We start from the raw sequence: 21,069 nt of genomic DNA, 5'->3' as shown, positions 1-21,069 counted from the left end.
TATTTTTTTAATTAGGGTTCACTATTCGACAAAAACTTGGCTTCCCAGCCGATGGTTTCGAAAAAGATAAATCTGGCCACAACGGTGGCCAATTTTTTTACACAAATTTGAAGAACAAAAATATGAAGAAAATCTCCATTAAAGATGTCCTAATACAGCTCAATATTATTACTATATTTTTTATATTTACTTAGTATAAATATGATTTGTCCCTTCAAACTAAATATGTATAGTCAGTGTAAAACTCTGTTATTTTTACACACGACTTGAGTTATTTGGATGACTAAATCTTAAAATTTTTTCTTCTATATTTCTCACATTTCAACTCAATGCACATATATTATATTGTCTCTTTCCTTCATTTACGTTATTTTCCTTGATTTTATATATATATATATATAATGTTAAACACGCATATCATAAATTAATTAATTTGAAAACCATCTTGGTCTTAAAAAAATTGTTATAAATGACCAAAAACTAATTTACAAATTAGTTTGGTAAGTCAAGAGCTTTATTTGATTTAAAATCTTTTAATACTCTTGCAATTATTTTTCTAGCATATTTAAATTTATTAAAGATGAATAATACAGTAAATATTTATTTTTCATTTTTCAAAAGTATAAATTGAAAATAATTTTTTTTAGTCATCAAATAAGCTCTTGAAGTGCAAACCAGCAAATTTTAAGGTTCTTTTGCTTTTCTTGGTGGTGCAAGTCACGTGTCAATACCGCGTACATAGTGTAGCTTTGGGTTAGAACCGCAGTTGTATGCTGCGATGAGGCGGGCTTGGAAAGACGGGGAACGAAATGGACAATTGCTCACTTGTAACAGACAACAGCACAATCTGGCAATAGATACAAGGAAAGCTGGAAGATAAGGGACAAATGGACGGTTTGTATCAGCTGAAGACGCTTATGCTGTCCATTAAAGATACAACAAAAAAAAACCACTTACCATCTAATTACTTTGGGCTTCTTGTCAACTTAAACGGCACAATTGGCATACTAAGTACCCGCGACGAATACCTTGATCGAACGGCTGTGATTTCAACGGCGAACACGTGGCGCAACTACCTCGAGAATACCGAGTGGGCAATGCAATAATTTGGCATTCTCTGTTCGGGCAAATGGGTCGCTTAGGGACTCGCTTCCCAGATAAGACTTCCGATCTATAAATAGGGTGCTCTCTGAGAATCAAAAGAAAAAGGGCAAAAAATATATTACGAGCTGAAAGTCTTCCTTGAGCGTCCTCGTCTCCGCTGTCTTCCTCTGTTCTCTGTGCCGAGGGCTCGAGCTAGGGTTTTCTCGTCTTCGATCGAGGAGGGCGACTCGGCGATCGTGGGTTCGTGGTCGAATTCCATTTGCCAGAATGGCGTACCAGGGAAAGAAGCTGGTCAATGATCCGAATGGTCTCTTCTCAGTTACTTTTTTTTTCTTCGTTTGCTTTCTATGATTTCTGTTCATTCGATTTTTTCTTATCTATGGTGAATATTGCGATTGCTGTGATCTGACTGCATTGTGGAGTCTATCGTTGAGTGTTCTTGATTTTCATTGGATACTGCCTCGTATAGATGAATGCCTGCTCTAAGGGTTTCTATTATTCGATTAGATGCTGATGAGCTCGTTTTTAGTTATATATTAGCTGATTTTCTTGTTTTTGGAACAAGTATTAGGATCAGAATAGCTCTGATCCCAGCTGATAGGATTCGAACACCCTTCTACATGCAGTGAGAAGAAAGAAACATAGAGAACGCGGAGAAGTAAAGCACTGACGGCTTCAAGAAAAATATATAAATAAAGCTGAGTCAGATGCTTATGTGGGGTTTGACTAGATTATGGAAGTATAGCCACATGGAATGATCTTAGTTTGTCGGCATCAAAAGCTCATACAAACAACATAACATATTCTCCTTTTAGAATACAAAGAGTCTAGGACACACATTGGGAAAATCCTGAAGTTTTACATAATGGTTGATCTGGGAATATGATTGGATCTTGATCATGATCAGGATTTCACCCCCACCCCATATCTGTTGTTTATCATACTGCACGGTGTGCTAGCCAAGTTCTACTTGTTTGACAATACATTGTTGTATCAGATGCTGGCTTATACTTGTGATCATCTCAACTTACTTGAATATGTCTTGATAGCTTGGCACTGCCTTTGGTCTTTGGTTCTTTATTTTTGTTTTATGAAATCATGATTTTAGATGCTTGATATTATCTTAATCGGGGGAATTTTGACTTGTATGAGGTCTGTGCTAGTGAAATAGTGCCATTATCTTGAGCAAATCTTATCATCCTTGGATTTTATGTTAAAGAAAACCTTGGATTATTGGTGATCTTTCATAAGAGAGAATGCTGATGATTCTTTTCCTTTTAGATTTTTTGTTATTTTTTGTGTAATAATAGAGGTCCTTAATCTAGATCTTAAGATTTAGGTAAGTTATCATCTTAGATTCATTATAAGGATTTTACTGTTCAACTTAGACTCTCAATAATGTCTCCGAGATGGGGTTTTCCCATTTTAATTTGATAGTTTATGCTACTTTTAATGATTAAGAACATGCAGTCATTGTTAAGGTGATCACTTTGAATTGACTTCTACATGTATCTTAAGAAAAGAACACTGTGTTCCAACTTAAATATGACTAGGCTGTTGATTAGTATGCATGCCCTAGGTTCTGACACTTGTTTACTTTTTTAACCATATTTGTTGCTTTATGGATATCCAATGAATTCTCTTAAACTGGTTAAAGTTGATTTAGCTTTTGAATTGCTGATATGGTTACAAGTGGAAGTGTTGTTGTTCAATGATTTGGATGCATACCTCGGGCATATCTGTTTTATTATACAGTGGCAAATGTGAATCTTTTGCACGTTGGAGAGGATGCATGTGTTGAGCTGTTGACTTCTTCCTTTTTGCAGACAAATTCCTTGTTTTTAACCCTAATGTAAAATGATTTGTATTTAATAAGGAGTTGATTTGGCTAACCAAAATGCAGATGTGGTAACTGAATTTATTGAGGGATTAGTTGAAACTTATCCTGGTTTACAGTACTTGGATGGCTTTCCACAGGTATATTTCTTGTGAAAGTATGCCATGAATCATCTAATCTTTGTAAATAAATTCTCACTCTATCTCGCAGATTAAGGTAGTACTACGTGCTGATGTCTTGAGTGCTACATACAATAAAGTGGCTGTCATATCTGGTACTGCTTGCTATTAAGTTATCCTTCTCTTTGCGTGTTTGTTTACGTATTATCTTATTCTCTGAAAAATTGATACGTGTCTTATGCCTCAATGCCAATTCTAGTTTAAAGCCTAGAGGTTCTTGTGAACCTGTCTGTATAATTAACCAAACAAATTTGGTATCTGCATATAGTCAATTTGATGTCCAAAAAACCCTTCTATTTGTACTCCTTATCAATGTTTTTCTCATCAAAGCTAAAACTATATCCACATTATGCACATGCATTTTTTTTGCCTAGCACTGGATGCAAGTGGGTCATATAGGCATTCCATCTTCCCAAGTTCAACCCTTCAAAAATACATGTCCACAAGTGCACCTATGATTAGAGGAATGAACATGTGTATTTGTTGATAACAGGATATATCATGACAAATTAGCCATGTCAGAGGACTGTTATGCTTGAGCATTTCTGTGGCATTTCAATCTTGCAGCCTGCTCAAAGTAATCTGTCAGGAATGACATCCATCTAACTTTAAATTGCAGGAGGTGGAGGTGGGCATGAACCTGCTCAAGCAGGATTTGTTGGTCCAGGGATGTTAACAGCTGCCATATGTGGTGATGTTTTTACCTCCCCGCCAGTCGACTCTATTTTGGCTGTACGTCTTTTTAAACATGTAAATCTACTTATCATGTCCATATGAAATATAAGCTCACTTGGGTTCGACTTTGCAGGGTATTCGAGCTGTAACAGGTCCCAAGGGTTGCCTTTTGATAGTCACGGTACTATAGTGTTTGTCTTGGAATGTGCATTTGTAAATAATCCCTTTTTTCCTTTGATTTTCTATTTGAATGTTTGAGGAATATTAACAATTGACAGTATTGTTATTTTTTTTTGACAACTATATGTGAGCAGAATTATACTGGTGATCGACTGAATTTTGGATTGGCAGCTGAGCAAGCAAAAGCAGAGGGATATAAAGTTGAGGTAATTGAAACAAATTCTCTCATATTTATATGATATTTAGTTATTAATGATTCTTTGGCATTTATTTGATTTGATATCCTTAGATGGTTGTCGTTGGAGATGATTGTGCTCTTCCACCACCTCGTGGCATAGCTGGACGAAGAGGATTAGCAGGAACAATTCTAGTTCATAAGGTGTTGTCTTTGGCGCCAATCAAAATCCAATTATGCTTGACCCCAATATGTTCTTCATCTAGCTCTGAAGAGTTATCCCATATCCACTATTGCAGGGAGACCAAAGGCTTAAAATTGCATGTAGAAATAAGACCTTATTCTTTAATAGTTACACCAATTTAATGTGTTAAGCCTAATTTTGACATTTAGAATTTGTGCTGAAAAAAATTCTGCTATGTACTAATTCCTTTGTCCATATTTTAGGTTGCTGGAGCCGCTGCAGATGCTGGTGTACCCCTTGCTGATGTTGCTGCAGAAGCAAAGCATGCTTCTGAAATGGTGGGTACAATGGGAGTTGCACTATCAGTCTGTACACTTCCTGGTCAGGTCACATCAGATCGCCTAGGTCCAGGATTGATGGAACTTGGACTTGGAATTGTAAGTTATGTTCTAATTCAATGGTAAAAACCACTTTCAACATAAAATATACTAAGAAGGATGTTACCTGATAATCTATCAGCATAAAGAAGCACTGTTCTTCACTGCCATTCTCATTTTTAGCAAAATATGATGCTTATCTTTTCAAGTCGTCTTTTCAGCATGGAGAACCAGGCGCTGCTGTTGTTGATCTTCAGCCAGTTGATGTTGTGGTCTCTCATGTTCTCAAGCAGATATTGTCAGCGGTATGCTGCTGTAGCACGAGAATCATTTATTCAAGTATATATAGTGTCTTCGGTCATAGAACAGTTAAACCAATATCATCAAAGTGTTGACCAAGTGTCTCTTTTCTCATGGATAGAACATGAGTTACATAGCATCATGACAATTATAGAAAAGGCATTACAAACAGCATGCAATATATCTCAAGCTTTTGCTAATCACCAGCATTGAGTGCAAAAGGAAAACATATAGAAAATAACTAAATAACTGAAATATGTCAACTAGAAAAAATTGTAATAGGCTAAAGTCATATATTGAAATTGAAAGATAACAACTAACAATATTCACAAATTACTAAAAGCATATGCAATAAAAAATTAGAAAGGAATGCAAGCAAAGAAGTCTCTATAAGTTTGAACGAGTAAATCTGTATTAAAGTTGAACAACAAAATAAGTTTCAGAGCAACATCTAACAACTTGATTCAACAGCCCTAGTACTTTGCCTCAGGATCATTTATAGACAAGATAACAGCTAACAATATTCACAAATTACTAAAGGCACATGCAATGACAGATCAGAAAGGAATGCAAACAAAGATGTCTCCGTGGGTTTGAGCAAGTAAATCTTGATGAAAGTCCAACAACAAATAAGTTTCAAAGCAGCATCTAAGAGCTTGGTTTGGCAGCCCTAGTACTTAACTCAGGAGCATTTATAGACAAGACCAAGGGGCATGATAACTAGGAAAACTTCTAGGAATGCAACATTATGACACTTGAAAGCAAAAATGCTGTAATTGAGTAGCCCAATCAAATTTTTAAGTATTGTTTCAGCCTAAAGTTTTGGCTTCAGCTCGGAATGGTATAGTTTTATATGATGTCATGTTGACACTTTGCATACTTAAAATAATGTCGAGATCTATTCAAATGAAGACCGATAATACTTTTATACGCAACTTGTTTGCCTTCAAATGAGCCAGTAGAAATTAAAAAAACAAATAAATTAAATTTTTAATGACACAATTGAAACTAGATTAGACAGTTATAGAATATAAATGCATTTGGTTATTGCTGTTGCTATTGCTATTACTTCTGTTATGGATATTTATTCCTATTCTCACTCCTTTCTCTTTATAATGTCTCATCTTCTCCCTTTGACCATAGAATTGAAGGATATCATGTGAAGTGAATATTTTTGTCAATTGATTCAGGATGGACCTACGGAGACAAACTTTGCTTGGTTGGTCCCTTCCAATTGTGTTGGCACTAGTGACACAATGCCATTTATTCATGCCAGCATAGTTTCAGTATTGGTTAACAACTATAATAATACATTTTTGGCTAATATACTGAGACAATCCTTATGTCAGTTGGTACCTTCTACATTGTGTTAGTGCGAGTGACACAGTGACAATTTACCCATGTCAACATACATGATATCAGTTATTGGCCATAATGATACATTTAGGCTGTGGCAACCCATACCCATCAACATTTAAAAATTTATGACTTTGAACAGAATCCCGAGCATAAGAAAGTTTTGAAAGGGCTGTGGCCATATTAAAAGGATTAGTAGAAGACTAGTGGAAGTGGCCAGCTTGATGAAGGGTTAGTTGCCACCAATAGAAGTGCTTGAGGCAACTATTTTTAAGTCATGGTTTCCCAATTCTCATTAGGTAGCATTTCCTGGGATCACAACTTTGCAAATGATGTCAATGGCAGAAATACTTCCAGACACAAGCAAGAAGGCTTTTCTAGTCTGTCAATCTGCCGTAAGGAAAGGAACTTGTTGATCAAAACAACATTGTAGCAATAAAAAAGAATCAAGCTTTCAAGGAGCAAGGTGGTTAGTTTGGAAATGGTATGAGATTTAATGAGCCTGCTCTCTTACCTTCGAGGTCTGTTCTATGTAGCTTTATCAGGCTTAGATATAGTACTTTATTTGAAGGAAGCCTAATGTCAACAACATAGCCCAGACTAGGTGCTCTTGGTTTGACTAACTCACAATTCCACTTTATATAAACTAGTAGTTCAAATGATTTGATAGAGCTAGTGCTGCTATTCCTTAGTATGAGTAGCTTAATGAAACTTTGATGCGGTCAGTCTTATGAATGATTGAACTCTTCATCTAATCCCTCTATATCCGTGTTAGATACCAACACTCAAGTGGACACTCAGATGTCTCTATTCTATTGGTCAGGTGTAAGGCGGAGAGGTTCCTTATAAGGTGAAAAGGTTCTCATCACATGAAGAGGTGGAGATGATGACTTTGCAAGATGATTCCTGGTAAACATGACTTGCTTATAAAGTGAAGATTTGAAGGTGACTCCTTAGAGGTGTAGAGGTAGAGGTGACTCACAGCGTGAAAAGGCTAAGTTGACTCTGTATAAGTTGAAGAAGTGTGGATGATCCCTTGTTAGGTGAAGGGTGGTGGTGACTTTGATTGGATGAGTTGAAATTGATTCCTTTGAGGTGAAGAGATGTAGGTGACTCCAAATAAGATGAATTTGGAAACTCCCTTGTAAATCCAATGTGAGTTCTGAGAGCTCAAAACTAAGCAAAGAGACAGAGGAAGGGTTGAGAGTCTCCTTTTGGTCAAAAGCATCCAAGACATCTGTAGGTTTTTGAGATGGGTCATGTTTACTTGCTAGGCTATAATGCCAGCTATGGGTGGATATTTGTCATTCTTTATTTTGACCATGTGGATGAGATAGTTTTATTTATTACCTGGCTAGATTTGTATTATTGGGTATCATAGTGCATTTATCCATTGGCAGTTAAAACTTAGAACCATGTAGTTATATTATGATATAATATGTTTCTTCTTGTCTGATTTACCCTTTCCAATTCATATGTTCTAGTTTAATGCTGTATACATATGAGGCATTCATATAGAAAACCATATCCACGTTTCCTGATATTAACAATCAAAGAATAGTTGGAGTTTTTTTTTCTACATCGACAGTGAAGTAGTCTTCCAATACTTGCAGGAAACTCAATATGTCCCAATCACCAGGGGCAGCCGAGTGGTTCTGATGATTAATGGGTATGGGTTCTTACATTATTTTGTAGTTTCTTAGAGTCTTGTAATTATTTTGCAGCATATATATATATATATATATATATATTCTCATATTTACCTAATTCCTATTGTATTAATTTTTCTAAAGAGCAGCACAATGTACTTGATTAACTAGTAACTTGAAGTAGCTAATTAGAAATTTATTGATATGTGAATTGAACATAAATGGTTAACTCTACTCTATTAATTTGTGCTTTAAAGAGCAGCACATTGTGCTTGACTAACTAGTAACTTGAAGTAGCTTATTATTAATTTGTTGACCTGTGAATTGAACATAAAATGGTTTCCTTGGAATTGAGATTCTAATTTCTTAAGTTCACCTATTAAAGTTGGGTGCCAATATAGTGTCTTGATGTGGAAGAAAGAAGTTATTTATGGAGCTATAAAGCAACAACCACCATGTCACATGCTTGTTTCCTTGTTTTCCTATTAAAAATACATAATTATTAACCAGTGACATTACCGGGTACTTTATGTCTCTAAGATGCTTTTGCTGAAAACTGATCATATTTGTTGAATTAGTGCCACAAACTTGGTTCCACAGATAAACCTTAACACATTACCTAATTTTCTCTCTCTGAATCAAATTAGTGGGTATACAATTGCCATCTTTGTTATTTTTAATGTGAAACTGCAAACTAGATGATGTTGATGTGCAATAGTGGAAGTATCTGTTTTGGTTTCCTTAATCTAAGTTTGGACTTGGTATCTATCAACCACTGATATTGTTCTTATTCCTATTTTCTTTTATTGCTTCTCTTGAATTTTTTGAGAACTATGAATTGAAAAATATTGCTCCTAAATTCTAGATTTTGTAAAATATGTGATGCAAAATGAGCAAGAAGGTGATAAACCTTTGTGCCTTGGTGAATGAATCACAAAATTGTGTGCATCAATTGATTTCCTGTAAAAAGAAATGATTGCCAAACAACAAATTAACTTGAAGATAATAAAACAATGACATAATCTAAATAAATATATCGCTACAGATTTAGGAAACAAACAACCAGGTTATAGAATAACTTATCCTATAAAATAAATAATAAATTTCCTATCTTGATTTCAATAATAAACACTTGCAACTTTTAAACAATTTTTAAAATCTAAAATTAGTATTCTAAAATATTCTAAATCTTAATTTTCTAATTTAAATTGTACATTCTCACTCACCAAGGAACTACAAATAAAATGTTACTATATTCATGTTTTCTCCAATAAGAAATTATTATAACATTTGATGTAAATAAATCTATATGTACCTAGCTATACATATTTGTATTTGGTAATTTGACCACCTTAAACACCTAACTATTGAATATCCATTATGGTTTAAAATCTCGAGTCTCGAGTTATATTAGAGTTTCAATTTAACTGGAACAATACACTTTCGGTATCGTATTATGCCGTGCCATTATGGTCTATGTATTTGAAAATATAAATATATTAATTAAAAATAAAAAATTTAATTTAAATAATTAAAAAATTAAAAATACAAAAAATATTTTTTTTAAAAAAGAAAAAAAAATAAAATTAACGAGATCCCCACGCCTCCATATGATAAATAAATCAAAATTTTATTATATATTTTCAAATTTAAAAAAATAAAAAAATATATTAAATTAATATGATAGTTTTATTAGGCTTTGATTAAATCTATTTAGATTATTAACTAAGTTTAAGTTTAATTATTCCCTAAACGTCCCTGCCACGATGCATGTGTCCTTGCCGTGACGCGGGCATGAGCATCTCCAGTGCGACCCATGGAGGTCTTGGTTGCCTCTGTGACCCATAGAGGTCGTGGTGGCCTTTGCGTCAATGTAGGGAGGGCAACTGTGAGGTCGCCGTGCCCTCCGCAACCTTGCGGCGACCTCACGATGGCCTCGTAGTCACGGTGTCGATAGGTACCGGTGTTTATCCCACATTGGAATGGTAAATAGTGCCCGTTTCGCGCTGCATGCCTCTGTATTTCAATCCTTGATATCCACACAAATTTGAGGTCAATAGATCTATAAACCATTGGGTTCTCCACTTGATCTCCTCTTGCACTTAGTTTGCTCCTAGTTGGTGATCTATTGCCAAACATTAAATAATTCGTCTAAATAACTTATTTAGGCAAATGGAAACCTTAAAGTAATAAATCCAATTCCAATGTGTAAGGAAATGGTATGATTGATCACAAAGTGGGAACAGTCTCTATATGTTCACTGTAGTCTTAGTGTCTAAAAAATCAGTGTTGAGGATGAGAACATTGACTAAAGATAAAAAATTATATTTGAAAAATTAAACCATTGTTCAAATGTATTGGTAAGTTAAATAACTAGACATTTAAATCAATTTTATTAACACAAATCAGCTTAACAAAATGGGAAAAATGGTTCTTGGAGGACTTTTTAATTTAAATGCATGAATGCAAGAAGATTTATACTACTCGGTAGAAATATGTTCTTACCATCAATATTTATCTTGTATATGCTTAGTGGAATCCTAAATTTTTGTGAAAATAAAAACAACTTTATAGTCGGTTGAGTTTCAGAGCCATAAGTAACTAAAAAGGCACACGTATCAATGAAAGTTTAATTGTCCAAATGGATGTTTTGCATTCTTATTTCATTATCTTTGTTTTCCTTAATTTTCTCTTTTCTTCTTTTAGGTTAGCATGAACAATCAATTATTATTCAAAATGGTCAAGTCAATAATAATTTCTTTAACATGAACTTTAACAATTCATCTCGAGAATACAGCATTATGTCATGGTTTGTGTGCTTGTTTTCTAAAGGGGTCAAAATATCACAAGACACTTTTAAAGTTAGGATATGTAAATTGGCCAAAGGTTCATTGAATTTAAGTAAAGTAGGGGCTCTAGGTGTTATCTTTAGAGTCAGTGCCACTTTCGGACATTTTTCTTTTTCAACTTAGATTTTATGCTTTTGTTTTGAAATTGTGGTCACAATAGTATTTACTAACTACAATTTTCTTACACTATCGAAACTGGTTTTGTAATAAGTCTACTTTGATAGGTGGATGAAAGTAATCCACTTATTGCTTTAAAGAGGGTGGGGGAGGGGTGGGCTTCAATGCTCATTCCTATATTACATCTTTATAAAGTTTCACATTGGGAACCATATTCTGTCATACTTTAGAATGATTGTTTTAGATTTTTATTTTACTATGGAGTTGATCCTTAGAGTACATTGAAATGCATTTTTCGGTTAATACTCATTTCATCTAAAGATCATCATGGGTTCATCATTCATGGGATGGGTTCAAGTCAAAGCAAGACTAGCTTGGCTTGCATGCTTTGCTAAAAAATTTTAGTTTCTCCAACTAGTTTTACTTTGGAAAATCATGGTTGTTCAATAGGAGTTAATGTTATAATAATGATAATAATAAAACAATTTTCTATTCTGTTTATCCAAACAAAGATACATTTTGGTCTAATTGCCCACTAAAATTAGGGTCATCTATCGCAATATGTCTAGAACAATGCTCATTCCCAATATTACATCTTTATAAAGTTTTAAATTGGGAACCATATTTTGTCACATGTCAGAATCATTGATTTAGATTTTTATTTTACTATGGGTTTGAAATGTAACTCTGCTCATGATGAATTAACCTCATCATAGTTGGTCCCAAGCCTGGATAAAGCAGGGTTGTGTTAAGCTAAGACAAATATTTAATGAATGAATTTATTAAACTATTATATTAATATTAGGTCCTTCCCTTGAATGAACGTGTTGCATGGTCTAACTATAACATGTCGGCAAGGACCGTTACATCTCCAGAACTCAGGTGTAGTGTAAAGTGTATAAGAGTTTGCGTTATAGGATCCGACTTATCGTTATATCTCATGAGAACTTGAATGTAATGTTAAATATGCAAGAGTTTTCACACCACACATGTCATATAAGAACAAATATTATTGAAAACTTAATAATGTAAGATTTGAAACATAGAATATAGGAACCTTCACAGGTAACAAAATGGAGGTAGTAGATACGATGATTAAGAGAAGAATTAATATGTTATGTGTACAAGAGATAATAAGTAGGCGAGAAGATAAAGATGATAGAGAACTCAGGTTTTAAGTTATGGTACACAGGAAAGAGAAAAAAAATAGTTGGGTATTATTGTAGATAGTTCGTTAAAGAATAAAGTTACCGGAGTAAGTAGAAAGATGATAGATTATAGCTGTCAAGATAGTAGTGGTGAAAAAAATATGAACGTAATTAACATAATGCATCTCAAGTAGGATCAGATAAAGATACCAAATTAAGGTTTTGGAATGACCTAAATGAAGTATTACAAAATTCTAGTAAATGAAATGATTTTAATAGGCGACGATCTAAATGGCCATGTCGGAGTGAAAAATGAAGAATATGAGAGTGTATGAGGGTTATACGTTTGGAATAAAAAATGAAGAAGGGAAAACTATATTGGATTTTCTGTAACATATGACCTTATTTTTTTAAAAAAGAGAAGAACACTTGGTTACATTCAAAAGAGGAAATAATAAATCGTAAATTCACTTTCTTATGATTAGGAAGAGAGATAGAAAGATTTATAAAGATTGTAATGTTATTTCTAGAAAAAGCTTAACTACCTAATATAAGTTAATAGTGTTGGATATACGCTTTAAGCATAGTATTAGTAGAAGGAAAATATACATGACTCATAGAATTAAGTGGTGGAAGTTAAAGGATGGAAAATAAAATATATTTAAGGCGAAGGTTTACACTCTAATATGACATAGAATAAGATGATATTAAAGTTGAAAATAGTTAACTAAAAGTGCGCTCGGTGAGTTAAGGAATCTTGGTGGTGGAATGAGAAAGTATGAAGAAAAAACGAATAATTTATAAAAAGTTATATATTTATCAGAACGACGAAAACTTAAAAAATATACAATAGCCAAGATATAAGAAAGTAGTAAATTAATCAAAGAATGAAATTAAGATATATTAAAGATGAATGCAGTAGGTACTAGTAAATAATGGAGAAATAAAAAAGCGGTGGAAGAGGTATTTTCATTAACTTTTTAATAAATGGTTAAGTGACCAACTTAGGTAATTTAAGTAGGTCAAATGAGAATAGAAATTTAAATTTTTATCATAAAATTCAAACTTCAAAAGTAAAACAAGCTTTAAATGGAATGGAAAATAAAAAAAATCGTTGGACCGATGTTCAGATAGAGGTAGTGCTTAGGGAAACAAGGTATTGAATGACTTACAAAATTATATAACATGATATTGAAAATGAAATAAATGTCTGATTAATGGAGGATAAGTACTTTAGTTTTCTTATGTAGAATAAGAGATATGTACAAAATTATGCAAACTATAGGGATATTAAACTAATGAGTCATATTATAAAACTTTAAAAAAAAATAATAAAAAATAAAAGATTAAGGAAGGAGACCACGGTGATAAAAATTAATTTGGGTTTATGCTTACAAAGTCGTCGATAGAAGTTATGCATTAACTAATTGAAAAGTATCGGGAGCAAAAACAAAATCTACACATGATATTATATGAAAAATTCTAGAAAAGCAAGGTGTTAGCGTAACATATATTGAACTAATTAATGATATGTATGAGGATTTAACGACCAGATTGAAGATTTCATGTGAATTAATTGAAGCATTTCTAATAAAAATATGATTACATTAAGGATCAACTCTAAGTCTCTATCCTTTTATACTAATCATAGACAAACTTATTAAATACATTCAAAATACAATACCGTGATGTATATTATTTGCAGATAATATTGTTTTGGTAGATATGTGAAGTAGTAAATGCTAAATTAGAATTTTGGTGGGAAATACTATAAGTGAAAGGTTTATCCTTAGTAAAGTCAAGACAATATATGGAATTTAAGTTTAGTAACAGGAAAGTAATGAGATAATTGTTAATGTGGAAAAGAGAAAATCTCTTTATCTTATCATTAATATGTTTACATGTAGGTATTTATATACATAAGGAAAGAAAAGAAAAATCAATCTTAATTCCAATAATCAAGAGAATACAAATGAATCATAATCCCTATAATTAAGGTAATCTTCAGAAGTATTCAACACTCCCCCTCAAGTTAGAGAATATAGATCATATGCATCAAACTTGTTATATATATAGTCAATTCGGGGACCTCTAAATAACTTCGTGAATATATCTGCTAGTTGATCATGTGAATTGACAAAGCTAGTAGATATTTCTCCAGATATAACTTTCTCTTTGACAAAGTGACAATCAACTTTAATATGCTTTATCCTCTCATGAAAAACTGGGTTGTCACATATAAGTGATACTTATGTAGCCTCTCCAAACCTTAGTTCCTGAAGCAACTGTTTTAGCTATATAAGCTCTTGACTGGCTATGACCATAGCTCGATACTCTGTCTTTGCATTGGATTTTGCCACAACATTCTGCTTTTTACTTTTCTAAGAAACAAGGTTATCTCCGATAAACATACAAAACCCAGAAGTAGATCTTCTATCAGCAGGAGATCCTGCTCAATCTGCATCAGAATATCCTACAACTCGAGTATATTCTTTGTCTTCAAACAAAAGACTCTTTCCTGGTGCACCTCTGATATATCGAATAATGCGAGTCACAACATCCCAATGATCCTTGCATGGAGAGTTGAGAAATTGACTTACTGCACTTATTGCAAACGAGATATTCGGACGAGTAACAGTAAGATAGCTTAGTTTCCTTACTAATCATTTGTACCATTCAGGATTTGGAAGAGGCTCCCCTTGATTTGGTAGGAGCTTAACATTAGGATCCATGGGGTTGTTGATTGTCTTTGAGTTTAACATTCTTGTTTCTTCCAGAATATCTATTGCATACTTCCTTTGGGATATGATGATCTTCTATCCCCAAGAAATATTTGAGTTTGCCGAGATCCTTTGTCTGGAAATGTTTGAAAAGATGCTGTTTTACCTGTGAAATCTCGAGATGATCACTATCTGTGATGACGATATCATCAACACAAACAACTAAATAGATGCAACAAGTAGATGAGTGGCGATACAAGACAGAATGGTTAGCTTCGCTCCGAGTTATGTCAAACTGTTGAATTACAGTACTAAATCTACCAAACCATGCCTTGGGTGACTGCTTGAGGTCATATAAAGATATACAAGACCAAAAGACTCCTCCTGAGAAGGTTGCTCCATGTAGACCTCCTCGAGCAGGTCACCATGTAGGAATGCATTCTTGATGTCCAATTGATAGAGAGGCCAATGTCGAATCACAACAATGGACATGAAAAGGCGCATAGACATCTTGGCAACAGGAGCAAGAGTGTTCTCATAATCCAATCCAAAGATTTGAGTATAGCCTTTAGCGATGAGGCGAGCCTTAAGTCGGTCAACCGTGTCGTCTGGACTAACTTTCATCGTATACACCCATCGACAACCAACAACTGACTTCTCAGGTGATAGAGGAACGAGGTCCTAAGTTCCATTGCGCTGCAAGGCACACATTTCATTGAGCATAGCTTGCTTCCATCCTGGATGGGCAAAGACATCACCTGCAGTCTTTGGAAGAGAGACAGACGACAAAGAAGAAAGACAACAAAAGTAGGAAGGAGAAAGACAATAACTCAAGGAAATATAATGAGGAGAAGGATTACGAGTGGAATGCATACCTTTCTGAAGTGCAATGGGAATATCAGACTCATGAGACGGGACCGGAGGAAGAGGCGAAGGACTCGGCTCCAAAGGTGTGTCTATGGCAGTGTCAGTTATGGGCGGCGGCAAAGCAGGGCGAGGACAATGCCGATAAACCTACAAAGGAGGAGATGGGCTGGAGGTGATAGAGACGCCCTCGGAGGATAAAGATAGTCACTACTGGAGGCGGAGGAGAGAACTCGGATGGAGATGCGTAAGGCCCTAAAAAGGGAATCAGATCAAAGAATGTGACATCAGCAAGGATAAAGTACTGACGGAGAGTAGAAGAATAACACTTATACCCTTTCTGATATTGAGGTATCCAAGGAAGATACACTTATGAGACCGGGGAGAGAATTTATCAATGCCAGGATTAAGAGCATGAGCAAAATATATAGAACTAAAGACCCTAGGTGGTAAAGGATGAAGAGACTAATGAGGTTAAATTACATAATGAGGTATTTTACCCTAGAAAGTTGGGGAAAACATGCGATTGATGAGATAACACGCAGTAAGTATAACGTCGCCCCAAAACTGATGAGGAACGTGAGAGTGGAGAAGAAGAGCCATGGTCTTGTGGAGATGACGATTCTTACGTTTTGCAATCCCATTCTGTTGAGGGGTATGAGGGCAAGACGTGCGATGCAACAGTGAGATACCAAGAAGGTACAAAACTGAGTAGATAGATACTCGCATGCATTATCACTTTGCAAAGTTTGAAGAGAAATACCAAATTGAGTTTTGATTTCATGGAAAAAAGATTGAAAAATAGGAAATAATTCTGAATGATCCTTCGTCAGATATAACCAAGTACAACGGGGAAAATCATCTATAAAATTAACAAAATATCATGATCCTAATGTAGAAGAAATACAATTCGGACCCCAAATATCATAATGAACCAAAACAAAAGGGGGCGTAGCTCGACTGTACGAGGAGAAAAAGAACTACAAACATGCTTTCCTAATTGACACGACTCACAAGACAAAAACTCTAAGTGAAAAGACTAGGACGTAGTTGTTTCAACTTATCCAGACCTGAATGTTCCAACTGAGCATGAATAAGAAGTGGAGATGTCGTCGCCGAACTCATAAGAGAGGGTTGTTGAAGCTTGTATAGGCCATGAGACTCACATTCGAAGTTAATCCTCCTCTCTATACTCTGGTCCTATAAGGAATCAGAAGTTTTAGTAAAAGAGATGACACAATCAAAGGCCTGAGTAAGTTGGCTTATGGACAATAAATTTAAGGGAGCTCCGGGGATATAAAGAACATTATAGATAGAAAAAGACGAGGAATGGTGAACAATACCAACACCCTGGACTGAGTTTGGGAACCATTGGTTATGGTGACAAAAGGTAAATAACCGAAAGTAGAGAGAGAAGAAAAAAGATTTATTACCTGTGATATGATCGGTGGCCCTAGAGTCAAGAACCTAAGGACTCGAAGAGCGAGATATGCCAGCAAAGGAATTACCAGCGTGTGCGACGGCAATAGTGGAATCTGAAGCTTGACGATCTTCATACCATTTCAAAAAGTCATCATAGGAAGGCGGTGGGATTAGATCCGGTGGCAATTGTGCAACGGAAGCAGAAGAAATGACAGAACTTTGAGCGATTTGAGCAGCACGAGGAGGTCGACCATGGAGACTCCAACACTTATCAATCGTGTGCCCTGGTCGGTTGCAGTGATCACACCAAGGACGTCCTTTGCCACCTTTACGAGGTGGAGTTATGTTGTTTCAGACCAAAGCTGACGAGTCAACAGGAACAGAAGGAGGCAACGATAAAACTTTGACAGGGACACGGAGGAGAGTTACCTAGGTACTGTCTATGGTAGCTTCTGTGGGGTTGCTCAGGATCTGATCGTGAACATGAGAATAATCTTGGGGCAAACCATATAAAGCCATCGACAAAAAATTACTTCCGATTTTCAAGCTCCGCAATAGGAGTGGTCGCAGGTGGAAGTAGTTCATTGAAGTCACAAAGAAGGCTAGAGACTGAACCTAGATAGGTAAACATTGAATCATTAACCTATGGGCACTGAGGGTGGTCATGAGATCTTCACAAACCTAATAGAATCACCGAGAGGTGTTTGTAAATAGTTGTTGAGCCTTTGTCCAAACAGAGTTGTAGGTTTTGTGTGTGTGGAAGACATCCTTAAGAGATGGATGGATGGTGGCTTGGATATTGCAACATAATTGGACGTCAACCGTTTTCTAGAGGACGATCAATGACTTGGACATCCTCTTTGATATGAGTGAGATGTGTCTCATAACTCTATCCAACAAGCCAAAACTCGATGTGAGAGGTTCAAGAAGAGTAGTTCTTACCATCCAACTGCTCGGAAGAGAGTGGTGCAATGATGTTGTTGGTAAAGATTGAATTATCCGATTTTAGAGTGCCGGCGAAAGCCATTGATCAGTTCAATGAAAGAGGGCACCTGACGAAGAAAGGCTCGAGCGATGCAAGAAGATAGGTGAGGACGGTGGAACTACAGGAAGAATAATCCCTGTCGTCGCCAAACTGTTGATCTCTCGAGCTTCTCTCCGTCGTCGGACTGCAAGAAAGGACGAAGGACTATGTGCTCACGATGCAGGAAAACGTCGACGTCAGTTTGTGAAGAGGAGAGGAGGGTAGCAACGTCGGGCGATGTTGTGGCACAAGGAACAACGACACAAAAAAAATAGGATTTGCCTTTCAACCTTGCTCTGATATCATGTGGAAAAGAGAATCTCAATCCTAATAATCAAGGGAATACAAATCAATCGTAATCCATATAATTAAGGGAATCTTCAGAAGTATTCAACAGTTAAGATAGGAGATGACGAGTTGTCTGAAACTAAAGCTTTATGTATTGAGGATCATATATGTAAAATGAAGGAGGGATTGAGAGAGATGTCTTATATAGAATATAAGCAAGATGGTTGAAATCGAGGAGAACGTCGGGTGTTTTATGTAATTGTAAAATATCTCTAAAATTTAAAAGGAAGTTTTACAAAACAGCGGTTAGACCTGTCATGTTATATGACATTGAATGTTAGGCTATAACTCGAGCACATGAGCAGAAGATAAGAGTTGCATAAATGAGAATTTTAAGGTGGATGTGTCATACGAGGATGGACAAAATAAGAAATGAGAGCATTAGAGAGAAAGTCGAAGTTGCATCTATTGAGGGAAAACTCTGAGAGATACGTTTCAGATGATACGAATATACGACTAATAAATGTTCCAGTTGACAATATGAAACTATGACAAATATCCACATCAAACGGGGAATACTAAAAAAAGACTTAGTAATAATAAAATAATATAAAATTTATTTAAGTATAGATGATGATATAGTAGGGTATAGAGTCCAATGTCGTTGAAGGATCCATATATCCGACCCCATTTAGTGGGATTAGACTGAGTTGTTATTTTATGGATTTGAAATGGATTTTTTTTTGATCAGTTCTCTTTTCATCAAAGACCATCATGGGATGGGTTCGGGTCATAGCATGACTAGGTTGGCTTGAACACGTTGCCAAAATATTTTAATGACTAGGTTGGCTTGAACACGTTGCCAAAATATTTTAATTTCTCCAATGAGTTTTATTTTGGAAAATCATGGTTGTTTGATAAGAGTCAATGCTATAATAACACAATAGTTTTTTATCTTAGGGTCATCTATCTGAATTATTGATCGTTATTTTCATAGAAAAACTTAATTATTCTCAGTATAGGATAATGAAATTGTGGAAGAGGGTATATGTTATTTATGAAATTATATATGTATGAAGGATAAAAAAGGACAGTCACGAAGCTCCCGTCATGCGCCTTTCTTGCATATATAATTTCATATATATTTATGAAATTCTCCATTGTACGCAGTCTTACCTTACTTTTTACAAAAGGTTATTTTCAGGATTCGAATCCGTGATCTTTTGGTCATATGACAACAACTTTACCGTTGCGCCAAGCCTCCCCTTTTATATATGTATGAAGGATAATATTCATTATAATTATTTTGATGCTCTACAGTAGTTACCTTTATTTAAGCTCATTTTTACGAATATGAATGTGTTTGCGAATGATCACACCTATATACGATTATGTTTGTCAATGATAACTTTAAATTTCATAACATAAATAAATTTTATTATTTAATTTACTAAATTCATCAATTAAATTCTTTTTTCCTTGTTTTACTAATTTTTTAATTGTACGAGTAAGTGTAGTCCTAGGAACATGTTTAGCGCATGGATTAAAAGATTCTTTATAAAAATCTTCAAATGTGCATTTAGATCCAAAACTAAAAGAAAGATGTTCTACGAAAATATATTTAGCTAATGATTTTCTTAATTTATTATTCGAATATAAAATAAAACCGGAATTAGTACTACCGCTAGTTGAAGAAAATCTAGATAATTATGTTTGAGAACAGTCGAGTTCAGATTTCGTCGGATGCTTCGTTTTTACATGTTTCAACGACCTATAGACGCCACCGACTTGGAATTTGTAGGAAGCATCGCAATACTTATATTTTGCACGTAATTCTCCTGGTGGAAGAGTGACATTCTTAAAATGTTTAGTAAAAATAAAAGACTTTAGAGGAGGAATTTTTCGAATTTTAGAAGTAATTGCATCAGTACTTCCTTGTGTTTTGGGTGTTGGATTTGGAAGGTGCTCGATTTCATCATCTGTGGATTGAATGTTAGGTCCTCGTGCGAGATGATGCACCTCCATAGTCTCCTTTGTAATTGAAAATTGGATACGAAAGTGCGTAGAAATGAAGACGAAAACGTATAGAGAATACGAAATTGAGATTAAGAGTAGAGAAGATGTGTGTGAAAATGATGAAATGAACTCTCTATTTATAGAGTTTGGATAGTAATGGACACTAAATCATAGCCGTTGATTAAAAAACAGTTAAATGATCTTAACTGTTGAAAAAAACCCAAAAAACCCTCATCCCTCCCTCACCGGCTAGATCCGCTAGTTAATCGGAGGTTCCATCGGCTAGGAATCGGGCAAAAAGTAAAAAAAAAAAAATTGTGAATTGCAAGCCGAACCGGCGGTCCGTCGATTCTTGATCTATGGAATCAGAATCCGTCTGGCAGGTTACCGGACCGGTTTCGGTTAGGCCTAGCGTAACCGGGTCAACGGGTCGGGTGGACTTAGCCCAGGGTCGGGTCTAGATCCAAGCCTCCACTTGTAGCCAAATCCGATGGAGCATCCTCATCATCTTTGACCTTCACCCAGGCCCAACTCAATCAGATTAGTTAAATGTTCTCATCCTCTACATCCTTGGTGACTCTTGGTATTTCCTCCTCTGAGTCTTG

The 21,069-nt window shown here is 35.2% G+C and overlaps 1 protein-coding gene across 2 annotated transcripts in view; it reads left to right on the top strand.

Moving 5' to 3' along the window:
• The first annotated feature begins 1,177 nt into the window (after positions 1-1,177).
• LOC122042899 (putative 3,4-dihydroxy-2-butanone kinase) overlaps positions 1,178-21,069 on the top strand; it is a 42,696-nt gene continuing 22,804 nt past the window's right edge. Inside the window, exons 1-10 of one of the 2 annotated variants that reach the window (XM_042603289.1) lie at positions 1,178-1,411; positions 3,008-3,081; positions 3,152-3,215; positions 3,740-3,852; positions 3,929-3,976; positions 4,110-4,181; positions 4,265-4,354; positions 4,598-4,771; positions 4,933-5,016; positions 7,981-8,036. In XM_042603289.1, the coding sequence (XP_042459223.1) occupies positions 1,372-1,411; positions 3,008-3,081; positions 3,152-3,215; positions 3,740-3,852; positions 3,929-3,976; positions 4,110-4,181; positions 4,265-4,354; positions 4,598-4,771; positions 4,933-5,016; positions 7,981-8,036 (815 nt within the window). In that variant the 5' untranslated portion in view covers positions 1,178-1,371. The remainder of the gene's footprint in view (positions 1,412-3,007; positions 3,082-3,151; positions 3,216-3,739; positions 3,853-3,928; positions 3,977-4,109; positions 4,182-4,264; positions 4,355-4,597; positions 4,772-4,932; positions 5,017-7,980; positions 8,037-21,069) is intronic. The other variant, XM_042603288.1, reaches the window with a different exon arrangement.

The sequence above is a fragment of the Zingiber officinale genome, chromosome 2A, assembly GCF_018446385.1.
Source record: "Zingiber officinale cultivar Zhangliang chromosome 2A, Zo_v1.1, whole genome shotgun sequence".
Lineage (NCBI taxonomy): Eukaryota > Viridiplantae > Streptophyta > Magnoliopsida > Zingiberales > Zingiberaceae > Zingiber > Zingiber officinale.
Note: the sequence above shows the minus strand (reverse complement) of the source record. Positions and strands in the feature narration are given on the sequence as shown.